Raw genomic sequence first — 18,358 nt, forward strand, 5'->3', positions numbered from 1 at the left:
CCTAATTCAATATACTTAGAATGAGGTCACATTATCTCCATTTGTAATCATCTCTGTATACAAATTTGGATGCAGAATGAAGTCTGAGAACTCTTACTGCAATTTTTCTTCCTATTGTGCTTTCTTTCCTTATGATTAAGGCAATTAATCACATGAACAAATTATGGAAATGACTGGTTGCCACGGTATTCATCCTTAATGATTGGTATCAGTATTATTAATGTTTTTGATAATTTCCCTTTAATGTTTCTGAATTTTCTCAAAATTATCCAACAAAGGATATCAAGAGGGGAAATAGTTTCTGTAAGTAAGTTTACTGTGTTGAACTGAGGGTCTGGTAAGGGCACTCATGGAAGGTAATCGGAGACTTTCTTGTCTGGACAGGATTCCTAGCATTCTGCATAGATCAGTTATCCCAAATTCCCCAGAAGATCTCACGGAACACTTTCCCAAAGAAGACAATTTGCAAGTTAAATCATGGCAACTTTTCTGATATCGTATGGAATATTTTCTTTCCTTTCTCTTAATTTTTTTAATTTTATGTGCACAATGTATCAGAAATGGCACAGCTAATGAGCACACAGTTGCCTTCAGTTCATTTTACACAGTGAAGGCATACTAGGGATTAGACTGTAAAAGTTGGGGGAGGGGTTCTGACATTTTATAAATGTCATATGTCAATCCTGCATTGTGGTGGCTGTGAAACACTGCATCCCAATGGCATCCTAGTCACGTGACAGGGCATTTTCACTACCGGGCTGTGAGATATGCTTTTATTCCTAAGCACTAAAGAAAGAGGTATGTGTGTATGTAAGAATGATAGAGGGGGGTGGAGAGGGAGAGAGAAAGGAAGAGAGGATTGTTTTAGAAGTTAATGCTGAGACTTTGGGTTTATATTCATGAATTTGGAAATATTTATCATTACTCTATTAATATTAATAGAGACAAAATTTTGATGACAAAGTACAAAATCACTAATGTGAGAACTTTGTTTTTGCCATTTTATTGTTAAATATTAAAATGTTTTGAGCTTAGAACAATGATAATTAAAATATTTTCTGTTTCATAAATTTAAATTAGAATTTGTATCAGAGAAATAAAATGATTCTTATTTTATGTAGCATTATTTTAAGGCGTGCTTATAAAACTTGTTTATGGAATACAGTATAAATAAGTAAATAAGTGTAAATAAATTTTAAAAATTAGTTAATTTATTGTTAAACATAAATTATTATTTTTCATTATTCTTAATTCATGAGGGTTTTGACTTGTGAGTATATATATATTGTAATTATCAATTGCAGAAAAACAAATATTTTCTTTTTTCCTGTTGAGTTTGTGGATTGTCTGGCTCTGTCTAGTGTACTAACCACAATTCTGAATTCTGAATTTAATGGCAAGGACTAATTTGAGAATTTTTCACTTCTGAATTAACGATTAGCCACCCATGGGGCTAGCTAGAGAGCAGGTAAGAGCACTGGCTGCTCCTACTGGTTCCCAGCACACATGCAATGCTTCATGTCCATCTGGAATTGCAGTCTCAGGAAATTCGAGGCCCTCTTGTGGCCTCCTCAGGCACTAGGCACAAACATGTTACATGCAGAAATGCATGCAAATAAGTAAATTCCCCAAATTTTAAAAATAATAAAATTAACTAGTCAATTTAATATTAAGCATAACTTATTTTCGTTGAGAATTGCTTTGTAGAAAGCAGGGAGAGAGCAAAGATGCAGGAGAAGCTTCAAGATTGGGCTCTGGAGAAAACAGGAAGGAGAATCAATGAGCCTTCAGCCTGCCAACCCTTTCTGTCAGAGACCCATGTTGACCACATCAGGCTCTGTCACTCTTCCCTCCTGCAGTTGACACAGGTCCTGTACTCACATGTTATCCCTCGTATGAGGCTGGAGCAGAGGAGTCCCACTCTCTCAGCCTGGAGTGTTGTGTCTCAGTGGCGTTATTTCTCACTACTTTAAAAGATGTTTCCTAGAACCAATAAGTAGCAACTGTGGAGTGTACCATACATGCATGGATGTTCACATCTCCAGGCCAGTTTGTTCTTTCTACTACACTATGTTATTTACATTTCCCCCCATGCAGAACATGGCTCAGTACACTATGGGAGCACCTCTCCTCTTGAGACAGGAGCACTGAGGGGTATCATCACAGATTCCCCTTCCTTCCAGGATCAGTATGATCTTTGTACAAAGGACATTAAAAGTGTGAAACCCAATGGAAAGGATAATGGAACAAATTAGTTACTTCTGAGGAGTCCCTTAGTTTTCCAATAGGAATATTACTACTCTACTTTATAAAGCTTCAACTATTTTTTTAATTAAAAAAAAAAAAACCATTGTATTTACTTGTTTCTGTAGGGGTTGGGGTCTCATCATGTAGCCCAGAGTAGCCTCAAACTCAGTTTTCCTCCCTTAGTCTACTTAGTGTTGAGATTACAGACAGAAACTACCACAATGACTGTTACTCTTCTTTATAATGAAACAATCCTTCCTATTTTAAATATTACGCTCCAAAATATAAACTTGGCATTTTGGAATTTTTACTGAAAAGGCTATTTTTGGAGGAAATCCAAGAATCTTGTCTCCTGACACTGAGATTGGTGCTGGAAACATTTGTCTGCCTATATTTTACAGTAGTGATTTGTTACTCTTTCATTATAAATATTGAAAAGCATTTCAAGGCCTAGATATCTTTTTTCTTTGTGCATCTGTGTATGTTGGGGGATGGGCATGCGTGTGCAGGTCAGAAGGTGACCTCCTGTGTCAATCCACACCTTTCACTCTGTCTGAGAGTCTCTTGTTATTCACAGCTGTTAGCTGGCCCAAAAGCCTCCAGGAGATTTCCCTGTCACCATCCCAACCCTCACCTACCCTGTAAGGAGAAGCTGGAATTACAGATGTGTGCACTACTGCCTCTAGCCTTCACGAGCCTCTAGAGATCCAGACTCAGGCTGTTAGACTTGTATGGCAAGAGCTTCACCCAAGAGCCACTTATGCAGCTCTCATTAGACATTCTATATTTATTTTCTCTTTAGCAAAGCCGAATTTAGAGGTTTTGATTATATATTTTAAATTGTTTTTTTTAATGTTGGATTTGAGATATTTGAAGTGCTTTAAAACACAACTTGAAAAGAAAAATCCCATTTTTAGCTATAAAAAAATGAAAACAAAAACAAAAAAACACTGATAGTTCTGTTAACCTTGAGAAATTGAGCAGCTAAGTTGGACTTTTTCATGTTCTGCCTTTGTTACCCAGCTGCCTCCCTAGAATCCGTGCACACATGCGGTTGCGTGTTTGTTAAACTTGTGGTTTTAACTTTGTCTAGCATGTCAATGCTTCACGTGAATGTCTTCTTTTCAAAACCTAAGAGTGATGTTAGTCTTACTTCAAATGCATTTGTCACTGCAGTCAGTCCTCTGTCTCATCATCCATAAATAATTATAAGTGATAAGTTTCTTGTCCTTTAAATGAAAATGACAATAATTTGAAAAATCTCTTCCTTTTCTTCATGAAATCTGATAATAAGAACTTTGGTTTGGACAGTATGTTTATAAATAATCTGCCTAAACTATTAGCTGCAAATACATTGCTAGACACATACCAAGGCTAGACAACCCATTAAATCTTATTTGTTGAAAGCTATCCAGTCCTGTTGTTGGTAAGACAATTTATTCATACAATCATATAAAATCATTTTTAATAAAGAACAATCCAGGGCAAAGAGAAAAATGTCTTTATCCATCAGCAACCAGTTGAGAAATGGATTTTTATTCAGTCAAATCCTTTTAGTCAATGAAACAGCATTTTCATGCATATTGCACTCAAGTGATAATTAATATAGTCTAATTCCAGACATGATGCCTGAATTGATGTACTGTCAGCGATACCCCATGTTAAAATCAAACCTTGACAGGGGTTTAACACCGTGGAACAGGTCATCATATGATAATACTCTTTGCCTCTCAGTATTTGTCTTCAACCAAGCAAAGTATTACAAGATGGGGTAAAGGAAGAAAAGGGAAATAATTACAAATGAAGAGTGACGCCAGCTGTGAATAGAACATATGTTAGGCTAGGCAGAGGCATTGTGAATTATATCATTTCATGATGAAACGGCAGTGGGGCTGAACGGGCCTATTTTAAACCTTGATGTATTTTATCTCTACTGTATCTGGACTGTCATCTTTGGAGAAAGACTTGGTATAATTGAGAGTCAAGTCCAATCTGCATGACTTGAACCTGAAGTGGAGGCCAGATGAGTGGTGCTGTGGAGGCCAGAGAGCTTCTAATAGGATGAAGTGAACAGTCGCCTTTTAAGCTGTACAGTTACAGATGCATTCTGTGAATACAATTTTCAGAGTTATGGCTTGCAAATGTCACTCATACTACAAAGTTCAGGAAATGGTCTAATAATTACAATAGAAAAGGAGGCCAGTATATTTCAGGGCTCATTTTTGGAGGACAGGGCCAAAACCTGTTTTATATTAGACTTTGCTTGTAAAAACCCATTAGATGTAATCAGCATAATTTGTTCATAATGTGTTCTCATCATGTTTGATTTTATTTGGCTGTTTCACAAAAATTCTTGTCATTTTTTGCATATATTAAGCTAAATACCCTGTGCATGCCCCTTGCTTTCTTGAAATCTATCTTGATAACTTCCATTAAAAGAAATCCCTCCCTTATTGAAAACGGGTTTATGCATCCAGAGTCTGTATTTCCTAACGCTTTCTCCTACAACATGCGTGTAGAGGTCCTGTCCTCTTGACTGAACTTTAAACTTGTCAGGACAAAAGCCACAAAGCATGATGCCGGGAGAATTCTGTGGTATAACAGGGCAGAGGTGTAGTAGCTTGCTCTGTAAGTCATTTGGATGTATGGCTGTAGTAAATGCAATCATAATATTTACTAGCTTCAACGCTAGTCCAGATTTTTGTACTCGTCCCCTTCTAGTTAATCAAGCAAGATAGTTTTGTTGGAAAATAATATTAAATGTTTCCTGATGATAAGTTAAAGACTAGCAATAAATAGTCATCATTAGTTGTCTACATAGTTTATGCAGCTTTTCTCCTAACTTGAAACTTTTCTTTCTGGAGAATACCTGTAGATTAGGAAGTAGCTTTGATTCTGTCTCAAATTTCTAATGAGTGGCTCAAGCTAGAATGACATTGTACAAAAACATTAATGACAAAGACGGTCAGGAAAAAAGAAATTTAACAATTCAGTATTAGCTATGTTTCCTGTAGGTTTACTGTTCAAGATTAATTCCCTAAGGAGAGTACAGCCTATTCCTGGAGGCTGCTCAGCCACTGCTCACTTCACAGAAGCAGGTGCTGTAGACATCTCCCTCCCCCACCCCCATGAAGGCAGTGCTCTCACTTTGTATCCCTACATTCTTCCTTTCCTTTATTAAAGATGGGCAGTTGTTTGCTTGCTTGCCTACGTTAGAAAGATGGTTCCCCTAGCTAACATCTTAGAACAACCCATAGTAAATCCAAAGATTTTGTAAAATATATGGCCATAGCTTTGTTAGCCACAGCCTGTGAGCATCATCCCTTATACTGGCAAATGCTCACAGATGTTGCTCTTCTTTTCAAATCTACAAAGATTTTTAAATAGAGTTAATCATAACTAAAAAATATTAATGTTTCTTGTTGCAGACAATTATTTTAATATTTGCAGAGAGAAAAAGAGATCCTACAATCTTAATATAGCAATTGGGGGTGGAGTTATTTTAGTCAAAGTTCCAGATTATAGCCCACCATATGCTAAAGGGAAGGGCAGAGGCTTGAGGACTTGAGCATACCCGTAGTCACCCATAGAGATAATGAATGCATGCATTTTTCACTTGCTTCCTTGCATTCATTTCTCCACTATTCAGACCATTCAGAACTCCTTGCACAGTAAATCATGCTGCCCATAGTAAACTGATCTTCCCACATTAATTAACTTAGTTCAGATCATTTCTTTCAGACAGGCTAACCCGAAGTAAACACTATCTCATTGAGACTCTCTTCCCAGGTAATTCTGGGTTGTGTCAAGTTGATTAAGCCAACTATCACATTAAATAACTCCCAATATGCTTAAGCTAACCAATTCTGTTACTTAAACTTTATTAATATTATCCATTTACAATATTTTATAAGGATTCAGGAGAATGCCTGTGAATATGTGTGTGTGTGTGTGTGTGTGTGTGTGTTAATTAGTACATAATAAAATATTTTTTGTATTTCAGCAGTTGTCCATTCTGAAAATATTTTAAAAGTAATTCTAAAATAGTTTTTTTAATATCTTCATTTCTAGATAAGAAACATATATATATTAAAATTTTATCAAAAAAACATGAAATGTTTCATGGTTCTAGCATAGGAACTCATGGATGCGGATATCCTGTTCTGTGATACAATACATTAAGAAATAAATGATATCTTTTAGAATAATCTCCCCCAAAGTGATTTAACTCCTATAATTATTAGTGCCACATGTGAAATACCAAATTAAAGAGTGAAATTCATCTTAACAATTCAGTAGTTGTGAATTTGAGCAATATAGACCTGAAAATAGTAAAAGAAAGAATAGTTAAATATAACTGCCTTGCTGTGTAAGATTGAATCTTTGGTTTGTTTTCTTTTCTTCTTCCAAATGAAGAACAGTGAAGTCCCACACAAATAAGCATTGCCATCAAATTGCAGGTATTGTTAATCTTGGCTTCCTCTGAGCTGGCTGTAACTTGAAGAGATCAACAATTCTACCATCCATCCAATACATACATTTTTATAATAGCCCAGTGGTGTCAGAGGAAACCACTGACATCAGGAAAAGGCACACTGTTTCTGTTAGCCACGGCATAGACAGCACATTTCACACCTGGAGCCAATGAGTCTAACACCTGCCATCATGTACAGAAACTGTTCTTATCACCAGTCACAGAGGGAAGCTAATCACAGTACAAGGACAATGTCCTTAGTGATGATCTGCATACTGAAACTTTAACTTGTAATATCAGTAAGATATTAAATAATAATGATCTTTGTCATCAGACAAGAAAAATACAAGTAGTGCTTTTTGGTTATATTGATTTGGGGCTTGTGTAGCTTATGTAAGACCCCAGTTTAAATTCCTTGCACCACAAAGCAAACAAACAAACAAACAAAAACAAAAACAAAATAAATTTTAAGTTTTGAAAACAAATAGAAGCCCCACATGGTTTTCTGGAAGAGACAGAAGGAACGTGAGTTCCAGTTGTTTGCCCTGCTGTGCTGCCATTTCTTGTTTTAATGTTTTACTTGAACACTTTGGCATTTTCTAATTGTGGTTTTCATTGTTGCATTTCCATAAATGCACATACTGTTTTTTGACCATACATGCCTAACTTAAAGAATACCACTGGGAATGTGAATCGGTGGAAAAATCACCTGCACAGCCTAGCATTCACAAGCATGGGGATTGATTCCTAACACTGTCAAAATCAACGAAGTCAGTCCTCAAATGATCATGTGTGCATCTGAAGTTTCCAGTTGTTTGAGCAGGACACAAAAAAATTCTCCAAAATCCACACAAAATAACATAATTATTAAAGAATAATACAAATAAACTAATTCAAAGCTAATTTATTAAAAATTCAACTGTCCCTATCAATAGTTATTAGTAATTTGCTACTGATATTTCAGACTGAATGGTTACATCCAGGCTGCCACTGGCCTTGACTTGCCATTAACATGCAATGGTTTATTCATTTGTTTTGCTTTCAGTCCATAAAATGACAGAAGTGAGACTGTACCTGAACAGTTCTTAGTTCAAGACTCTGCTCACTGGCGATGGCTATGATGTAACTCAAGACTCCACTCATTGGTGATGGCTATGACATAACTGCCCCTGAGACCGTTCGTCAACAGTTACATTGATTATTCCATGCTTTGTTCATGTGCCTTATCATCATCGTCAAGTTTCAGAAGACTCCCCTCTATTAGAACAGTGATCCTTCTCATTTTCTTTACCTAAAAATGATTTTGCATTATTAGAGTTGTTTATAAAATATAGAAAACTTTCGTGTCTTTCACGGTGTTTGTTTTTGAGCAAGTAATGGAAAATACCTGAAACGGCCCATTCCCAATTAGTACATTTGCAACATACTCCCATACAGAATAGGGGGTGGAAGAGTTGTAAGTGGGCAGGAGAGGAGAGAGATGTGCTATAAGACATGTCTTAAAAAAGAAAGTAGACATGAGTGGGGAAATGACAGGGGTAGGGGAAAGGGGTGGGCCTGGGAACAGCTGGCAGTGATGATGATACGTTATATGAAATACTCCAAAGAAATGATAAAATGTATTATTAAAAACAAAAAAAAAATTAAAAATCAACTATGGGGCTGGGGAGATGCTCAACATGATGTACACATAAAGGAATGGACTTGGACTTTCTATCCCTGTCCCACTAACGAATTTTAGAGCTCAAGGAAGAGGGGTTAAACAGTATCTTTCACTCATAATGGGGCTGATTACAGTAAGAGAGATTCATGGACCAATGCAGTTCACACTCAGGGTGGCTTTTAATGCAGATGCCTTGCTGTAATTTCAAGGAGTGCCTGTTGGAGCTGTAATTATTCTTCTACTTAAATCATCCTGGTGATTGTCAGAACAGTCCAGTTCTACAGCTCTTGACAAGCACAACACCTGTAGCAGTTTTCACAGAGTTGGCACATTGTTGGTCTTGGCAAACAGGGGGGGGGGGGGGGTAAAGCTGTTTTTATATTAGTTTCCATTATTTTTACAAAAGCTGCTACAGAATTTAAGCTCCCCCTCCCCCACATTCAAAGGTATGTGTGGTTGTTTATGGACAGATAAAACCAAAAGGAAAAAAAGAAAGCATCCCAGGTTTTGTGCTAATTTTTTACTGAAATAAGTGCTAAATTTCTATCCCACAGACTTGCTATTAGATCTGTAGATAAACGTGTGTATTTAAATTAGTGAGATTGACCTCTGGTGTCTCCAAATCACAGTTTCCTTTCAGCCTCTCCTGTTGAGCTCACAATCTCTCCAAAGCACGTGCCTCCTAAGTCACCTGAAATCCAACCTGTTTATACTTTTGTTTTTGTTTTGTAACATTATCCTTCATGTAGTGCTTATGTTGTTTTTTTACACACAAACCTTTAATTGGGAAATTAATGTAAATCAGAGGTAGGAGAAAATATCTGTATTATTTCAGGTCTGTGTGTTAGGACATAAACATTTGAAGAATCTTGAGAGACACCATAGACAACTCTGTATTGAGACCCCTACCTACAGACTTGGTTTCCCTTTCCACTTCTATCTAGAAGTCACTTAATTTTCATCACTTGAAGTATTTCTTTCCACAGACTGGGTGAAAACGGGGTTAGGATGGCCCACAGGCCTTGGTTTGTGTTCCCCGTAAAAAACCCTGTTCTAGGGAGCAGAAACAATAGACTTTGTGTCATCTGTATCTTTCTCCTTCTAACATTGGTTAGAGTTAGTAAGATGGAAGTCTGAGTCAGCAGTGTGGGAAGCCACATGTGCCGTTGCAGGGTGGTGCTGGCTACCGCTGGCCACCATGCATACATAGGCAGTAAAGTTTTTTGCCAAGATGAGGTTTTGAAAATTAACCAATCAGATGAGAGACAAGTTAACCAATCAGATGAGAGAGAAGTTAACCAATCAGATGAGAGAAAAGTTAACCAATCAGATGTAGGCATGCAAATGAGGTGGTAAGCATAACCCAAGCACAACCAATCTGGGTGTGAGGCACGCCTCTCCTAGGCCTGTATAAGCAGCACCAGTTCTGGGCTTGGGGTCTCTTCGCCTTTGCAATCAAGCTCTCCCAATAAACGTGTGCAGAAGGAGCCTGTTGTAGTGTCATTCTTGCTGGCCAGTCAGGCACACGCGCAAGACAGCAGAATCCTCATTTGAAAGCTCTGAGCCTCTCCAGTGTCTCCAGGTCAGTAGTATCCTAGGTCATCTGATGGATTTTAGAGCAGCTACTTGGGTGTTGGAGAAGGGGAAGGTCCTGCTGGCCTCATGGTCCAGCATTCTACCACTGAAAAGAGGGACGTCTAAAACTCACTATCTAGTGATGAGTATTGAATGTTTAAATTTAGCATCTATTTCTACAACTTTGGTAAAAAGGAAACTGACATTTTCCAAATTCTTATATTAAGATGTTCTGAGGGAAGTTGTCTTTACTATAATCATTTTCTTCAGATTCTAAATAAAGAAAATGCCTTTTATAGTTCTTCATTTCTCAGGTACTTGAAATTTTAACAAGAGCAATTTAGAGAACTCTTGTATGAATACATAATAATTTTCGTAAAAGTCTTGATTTGACAAATAAGGTATCTCATTTTCTCAGAGTAATTATGCTTGTTTTCTAAATATAAGGAAGACATAGCAGCTGAATTACTCACCTATTTTTATTCATAAAATTATAATTAGTGAAGCTATAAGATCTTGTAAGAGAGGATTCAGAAAAGACATTTACTCACTTTAAAAATTTTGGTAAAATACTGATTATTTTCATATTTCTAGATCTTCTTTGGATGTGCGTGAAAATGCTTGTAGGTGATATTTTCCTGGCTACAACTCATTTCCTGTCTTAAAACTAATGCATATTTTATTGCAGCAGGAGGTAATGGTAGGGGACACAATTCAATAATAAGGGCCATTCATTTACCTAACACCAGTGACATAAGAATTATCTATATCATCTCATTTTGTCTTCATGTTGACCCTGCATGGATGAGTATTTTTATTCTCATTCAATATCCAGGAAACCAAGGCATTGAGAATCTAAACTACTGGCTAGTTTAAGCAACAGTGAAAACAGAGCCTTTTGCACACCTATTCTAGAAGCCAAAGCTGGTGATGAGTTCAGGAATATATTGGACTGTCAGAGCCCCAGTACCAGTCATAGCCAAGGGTAACCCTATACAAGAAGCAAAAGGCAGTATTGGATTCCCCCAAATACCAGCTGTTACATCAATGAAGTAACGTTCACTTTAATTTCCTCAGCAAAAGAGATGAGATGAGAGCCATACCCAAGCTGTGCAGATAAACACCGTGGCTGAGCCCAGAATGTTTCTCTCTTTGTTCTAACTATCCCTATGTCCTCCTGCTCATCCTGCCTCGCTGCTAGTGTTGCCAGGGCGCTACCTCCACACCCACTCAGGGGAGGCAGAGTGAAGTCTGGAACGTGGGTCCACATTCCGAGTCTTCTTTCGAGGCACTAGTAGCAGAAACAGCACAAACTGCGGTGGAAGCTCTGGTTCCTGGCCTCCTCTCTGGGTGCTCTAGTGCCGCTGGGGTTCCCCTTAGGGTGTCAGGCATGAGGCAAGAAGCAGAAGGCAGAGCCTGGGATGAGTGGAACCTGTCCAGGACTGTAGGGGAGAAAGACTTTCTCGGGACTATGCACTTTAAGATTAACGCCTTCCCCCACAGAGATCCTCAATAAAACAGCTCTCAGAGATAATCCTTGCTTCAGCATACTGGTTTACTTGATGGTGGATGTGAATATATACACTTTATTCAGGATGAACCAAGAATTAAATACCTTTTGCGGAAAGGAGTATTCAGGAAGGGAAGCTCATTGGCTAAACACTCCGGGGCTGTCTAGATAACTTATTAGCACGGAGAACTCCAGGGTTCATGCTACATGGTCCCCAGTGGGGTGTCATGGTTACATGTTCCAGAGAAGGTAAAGGCAGGTAGGGAGTGGCTCCACTCCTGCCATTCTCAGTTCTGAGATGCCCAGGATTTGAGCTCATTCAACCTTACCATTTCTTATGCCTGTCTGGTAACAAGGTCCCCATATGCCCAAATCCCCAAGTCTAGGCCTGGGAACTTCTAGCCCCACAGACTTCCACGATGACTGATTCAATTCAGCAGTTTTTCAGTTGAGTTGCTCCGCCTGGCTTCATACTAACTCTGGCAATATATTCTAATCTTCTGGCTGAAGATTTCTCATTCTCTGATTAGGTCTATCTTTATCTGTGTCTAGCTTGTTCTTTCTGTAATCTGTCTCTATAAAACGGTCTCCGTTAAACTGGCACACACACACACATACCGTAGGAGGAACACCTCCTTTTTTCTCTCTCACTGCTCTTTGGTAGCCTCTCTTCCACTGCTGTTCTCATGTGAGTTAGACTCATCCTGCCAAATCTTTCTCTGATTTGTCACTTTGTCTGCCCACTCATTAGACATCATCTTCAACATGACTGCTTTTTTGTACAAAGTAATTTTACCTTCATTGTTAGAGATTAAGGTGTATACTAAGGGTGTGTCTGTATTCCAACAAGATCACCATTGGATGTGATCTATTGCCAGAGCAGCCATGCTTCTAGATTAGAATTCCTCTACACAATGCACAGGTCTCCATAGATATAGCCAAGATTGTAGCCCAGCAACAACTAGTTGAAAAGATTCTGTTACTCTGTATGAAATATAAGTCAGCTAGTAGATGGCAAGTATCATCTTGCCATATGCCTATCCTGAGAGAGCCTGCTATCCAATAGAGCAGAGTGATGTGTAAATAGATCTTAATTATTAATTGTATTTGGTTTTTCTAGGCATGGGTGGAATCACCAAGAACCCCTTGGGGAAAGTGAACAGTTATCAGGTTTATCTGAGCTGAATCTCTCTCCCTCTCACCTCCTTCCCTCCCTTTCTCTGTCTTCCCCCTCCCTCCCCCCTCTCTCTCACACACATGCACACACACACACACTGCATTCACCTTGCTATGTCATATCCAAGTCAAATTAGAAAGCAACAAGAAACAGTGGTGTTCTTAGAGATCACTGCTCTGCTTGACTTTGTAACCACGCTACCATTACTTCTGCTCTAACCCTGTCCTTAACAACATGCTGACTTCTCGATTAGGGGTTTCTGCTTTGTCATCAGTCCATCAGCCTATGTGCCACTTAGGTAGTAGAACTTGATTACAGTTTTCAGCATTGCTTTCTGAATTGCTGTGGGTTCTCTCTGACATTATCTGGGATATGACCTTTGTAGTTTTGATTCAGAAAAAGTTTCCTCAAGAAGGAACAGGGTAAAATGACCCTCAGGTCACCCTCAGCTTCTGGTGTGTTCTTTCTGGTCATGGCTGTAAGTGCTGTTTAAGGCTAAGCCTATGATTATAGGGCTGCTTTAACTAAGAACTGTTAGCAGTGGGTCAGAAGTGATGCCAGCAGCCCTGGCAATGCTAGTCATTACCTAATGGACTCTTCACAAGTTTCTCTGTCCTACTGAACCTAAGTAATAGCCCTGAGAGACTGAATCCTTTTTACAAATTCAACATATATACAATAACTTCTCCATCTGAAGAAAATACTTTATCTTTTCAAAAAAGTTCAATTCTCTCTTCTTTTTTTTCTTTTTTTAAAATTAGATATTTTCTTTATTTACATTTCAAATGTTATCACATTTCCTAGTTTTCCCTCCAAAAATCCCCTATTCGCTCCACCTGCCCCCTGCTCCACAAACCACCAAATTCCATTCGTGGTCCTGGCATTTCCCTATACTGGGGCATAGAGCCTTCACAGGACCAAGGGCCTCTCCTCCCATTGATGACCTACTAGGCCATCCTCTGCGACATATAAAGCTAGAGTCACAAGTTCCATCATGTGTTTTCTTTGATTGGTGGTATATTTCCAAGAAGCTCTGGGGGTACTGGATAGTTCATATTGTTGTTCCTCCTATGGGGCTTCAGACCCCTTCAGCTCCCTGCGTACTTTCTCTAGCTCCTTCACTGAGGACTGTGTGCTTCATCCAATCAATGACTGTGAGTATCCACTTCTGTATTTGCCAGGCACTGGCAGAGCCTCCCAGGAAACAGCTATCTCATGCTCCTGTCAGCAGGCTCCTGTTGGCATCTGCCTAGTATCTGAGTTTGGTGGTTGTTTATGAGATGGACCCCCCAAGTGAGGCAGTCTTTGGATGGTCATTCCTTCAGGGTCTAATCTGAATTTTGTCTCTGTAACTACATCCATGGTTATTTTCTTCCCCATTCTAAAGAGGATTCTGAGCTTCTGGGCTAATATCCACTTATCAGTGAGTGCATATCATGTGTATTCTTTTGTGATTGGGTTCCCTCAAGATGATATCCTCCAGATCCGTCCATTTGTCTAAAAATTTCATAAATTCATTGTTTTAAATAGCTGTATAGTACTTCATTGTGAAAATGTACCATATTTTCTGTATCCATTAAAAAAAAAGTTGGGTTCTGTTTACTAAACAAGTCTGTTAGTCTATGTCTTTTTATTGGGGAATTGAATCCGTTGATATTAGGAGATATTAAGGAAAAGTCACTGTTGCTTCCTGTTATTTTTGTTGTTAGAGTTGGAATTCTGTTCATGTGGCTATCTTCTTTAGGTTTGTTGAAAGATTACTTTCTTGCTTTTTCTTGAGCTTCATTTCTCTCATTGGGTTGAAGTTTTCCCTTTATTGTCTTTTGAAGGGCTGGATTTGTGGAAAGATATTGTGTAAATTTGGTTTTGTCATTGAATACCTTGGTTTCTCCATCTATGGTAATTGAGAGTTTTGCTGGGTATAGTAGCCTGGGGTGGAATTTGTGTTCTCTTAGGGTCTGTATGACATCTGCCCAGGATCTTCTGCCTTTCATAGTCTCTGAGAAGAAGTCAGGTGTAATTCTGATAGGTCTGCCTTTATATGTTACTTGACCTTTTTCCCTTACTGCTTTTAATATTCTTTCTTTGTATTGTGCATTAGGTGTTTTGATTATTATGTGATGGGAGGAATTTCTTTTCTGATCCAAACTATTTGGAGTTCTGTATGTTTCTTGTATGTTCATGGACATCTCTTTCCTTAGGTTGGGGAAGTTTTCTTCTATAATTTTGTTGAAGATGTTTACTGGCCCTTTAAGTTGGAAATCTTCCTTGTCGTCTATACCTATTATCCTTAGGTTTGGTCTTCTCATTGTGTCCTGGATTTCCTGGATGTTTTCGGTTAGGGTCTTTTGCATTTTGCATGTTCTTTGATTGCTGTGTCAATGTTCTCTATCTCCTGCACCTGAGATTCTCTCTTCTATCTCTTGTATTCTGTTGGTTATGCTTGCATCCTTGGCTCCTGACTTTATTTCTAGGTTTTCTATTTTCAGAGTGGTCTCCCTTTGTGAATTTTTTACTCTTTCTACGTCTATTTTTAGATCCTGGAAGGTTTTGTTCAATTCTTTCTCCTGATTGGAAGTGTCCTCCTGTATTTCTTTAAGGTAGTCATTTATTTCCTTCTTATAGTCCTCCATCATCATCATGAGAACTGACTTTAGATCCATGTCTTGCTTTTCTGGTGTGATGGTGTATCCAGGACTTGCTGTAGTGGGAGAGTTTGGTTCTGATGATGCCAAGTAGCCTTTCTTTCTGTTGCTTATGTTGTTACACTTGCCTCCTGCCATCTGATTATCTCAAGTGCTTGCTGTCCTCAGTATATCTGATTGGAGCCTGTTCTTCCTGTAATCTGGGTTGATTCAGGCCTCTTCAGAGTCAATCTTTCTCTGTGATCCTGTGAACCTGAGATTCTAGGTGTGTCATAGTTCTTGGCAGTCAACCTTCTTCTCCACCCGGAGATCCTTGTGTGGCCAAGCTCCTGGGATCCCGGGATCCTGGGATCCTGGAACCGTAAGATCCTATGTATGTTATAGCACCTGGAAGTGGTATCTCCTCTGGGGACTGTGGGGCTGTCTGCTGTGTTCAAAACCAAGGTATACCAGCACTGACCAGAAGGGAACCCAAGTCGCTGGTCAGGCAGAGCTCCTGTGTCCTTGCTTCTGCTGTCACAGGCCCCTCACGATTGTTTTGGAACAGATGTTGCATTCCACTCACCAGTGATCCTAAGATCCTGGGCATGCTAGGGTGCCTGCGGCATAGAGAGTCCTCTGGGGACTGTGGAATCATCTGCCGAGTTCATACCCAAGGTGGCCCGGAACTGGTGCAGATCGGAAAGGTCTCTCTCTTCTTTTTTTTTTTTTTTAATATTTTTTTATTACGTATTTTCCTCAATTACATTTCCAATGCTATCCCAAAAGTCCCCCATACCTTCCACCCCCACTCCCCTACTCACCCATTCCCACTTTTTGGCCCTGGCGTTCCCCTGTACTGAGGCATATAAAGTTTGTGTGTCCAATGGGCCTCTCTTTCCAGTGATGGCCAACTAGGCCATCTTTTGATACATATGCAGCTAGAGTCAAGAGCTCCGGCGTACTGGTTAGTTCATAATGTTGTTCCACCTACAGGGTTGCAGATCTCTTTAGCTCCTTGGATACTTTCTCTAGCTCCTCCATTGGGAGCCCTGTGATCCATCCATTAGCTGACTGTGAGCATCCACTTCTGTGTTTGCTAGGCCCCGGCCTAGTCTCACAAGAAACAGCTATATCAGGGTCCTTGCAGCAAATGCTTGCTAGTGTATGCAATGGTGTCATCGTTTGGAGGCTAATTATGGGATGGATCCCTGGATATGGCAGTCTCTAGATGGTCCATCCTTTTGTCTCAGCTCCAAACTTTGTCTCTGTAACTCCTTCCATGGGTGATTGTTTCCAATTCTAAGAAGGGGCAAAGTGTCCACACTTTGGTCTTCGTTCTTCTTCAGTTTCATATGTTTTGCAAATTGTATCTTATATCTCAGGTATACTAAGTTTCTGGGCTAATATCCACTTATCAGTGAGTACATATCATTTGAGTTCTTTTGTGATTGTGTTACCTCACTCAGGATGATGCCCTCCAGGTCCAACCATTTGCCTAGGAATTTCATAAATTCATTCCTTTTAATAGCTGAGTAGTATTCCATTGTGTAAATGTACCACATTTTCTGTATCCATTCCTCTGTTGAAGGACATCTGGGTTCTTTCCAGCTTCTGGCTATTATAAATAAGGCTGCTATGAACATAGTGGAGCATGTGTCCTTCTTACCGGTTGGGACACATTGTTGGTGGGATTGCAAGCTTGTACAACCACTCTGGAAATCAGTCTGGCGGTTCCTCAGAAAATTGGACATAGTACTACTGGAGGATCCCGCAATACCTTCCCTGGTCTCTCTCTTAATGAAGTATTTTCGTATGCAATATTCACACTTATAGGCAGTATTTGTTTTCCTGTATATCTGTTTACAGATATATTTTTTCAAAGAACTGTATTGCATATATTTATGCAATGAAATGTATACAATAAACTTAGGCTATTCTAGGTATCTTCTATTTATAAAATCTAGTTAAGAAACTGAGGGTCAAATGAAAATTTAAAGAATATCTAAAACATCATAGTACCTTTAAGAATAATCTTGTGACACATTTATCTGTTAATTCAACAAATATCTACTAATGTCTATCACATGCCTTTGGCACTTGGAGTTATATCAATGAACAACAGTCACTACTTCTTTCTGTTAATCTGTGTGTGTTCTAAAATCATCCCTTTTTAGGAGAAATAATTATTTTAGTAATCCACAACTTTGTATAAATTACACATACAGCTTTTGCTTTTTCTTCTTTCACCAATATGACAACCTTTCACCTGGAATTTCTTTCCTTCATTTGTGCTTACTTTCTCTCTTAACAAGTACATACTGGAAAGTGAGTAAACTATGCTCAGACTAGAGAGCTGTCTTAGGTGGCTCAGTCCTAAATAAGACACTGAGATTTGTTTTTAGTATCTTAGTGAAAGTAATCCAATGTTTCAACATACTAAACGAGGAAGGAAAAGGGGGAAGCGGGAGAAAGGGTACAGTTGTGTGGTCTTCCTAAACACAAAGAGTTTTATATTTTAGAGACCATTTACATTAGAGCTATCCTTGGTAGATAGTATTGAAAGAAAGGGTTGAAAACGGAGAAAATGTCAGGAGATATTTAAGAACAACAAGATAGTTGTTGACTGGTACATAATAGTTTTGGCAACTTGTATCAAATCCAGAATTTAATAATATGCTCCAAGTTTACACTCATTCAATGTAACATCAGGGAGATTGCTGATGAACTTTTGGGATAGAGGCTGCGTGAAATGTATCATGGTTATATCAGGCATATTGTCTGGAGGATGTCTGGTGATATCTAGGAATCGTGTTGTTCTGGTTAGAATAGGAAGGGCCAGTTTGGTGGCAGCTTCCTTGCACAGTGTCTTAAACTGTAGTTGGGTATTATTTGGACCAGGCCATAATGGAGCCAAAAAGTAACAATTCCTGTGGACATTCTTAAACACACCAGCCTTTACCTGTACTTTCAGAACACAATCTTGTCCAAGTGTTGTCACAGAATGATCACCTACTTGTGTTCAGTATTAAGTGAAAAAAGTGGCTGTATACCTTATTTTGAAACCTATATATTCATTAATGCTTAC

At 38.9% G+C, this 18,358-nt stretch overlaps 1 protein-coding gene across 3 annotated transcripts in view; it reads left to right on the forward strand.

Annotated features, from left to right (window-relative positions):
- 2210408I21Rik (RIKEN cDNA 2210408I21 gene) overlaps positions 1-18,358 on the forward strand; it is a 478,255-nt gene that overhangs the window by 271,635 nt on the left and 188,262 nt on the right. Inside the window, exon 20 of one of the 3 annotated variants that reach the window (XM_006517397.4) lies at positions 7,767-13,590. The exons of the other annotated variants lie outside the window; for them this stretch is intronic. Within the exon in view, the coding sequence (XP_006517460.1) occupies positions 7,767-7,773 (7 nt within the window). The 3' untranslated portion in view covers positions 7,774-13,590. Of the gene's footprint in view, positions 1-7,766; positions 13,591-18,358 lie in introns of those variants that run through there. 3 annotated transcript variants of the gene reach the window in all.

The sequence above is a fragment of the Mus musculus genome, chromosome 13 (genome assembly GCF_000001635.26).
Source record: "Mus musculus strain C57BL/6J chromosome 13, GRCm38.p6 C57BL/6J".
Classification (NCBI taxonomy): Eukaryota; Metazoa; Chordata; class Mammalia; order Rodentia; family Muridae; genus Mus; species Mus musculus.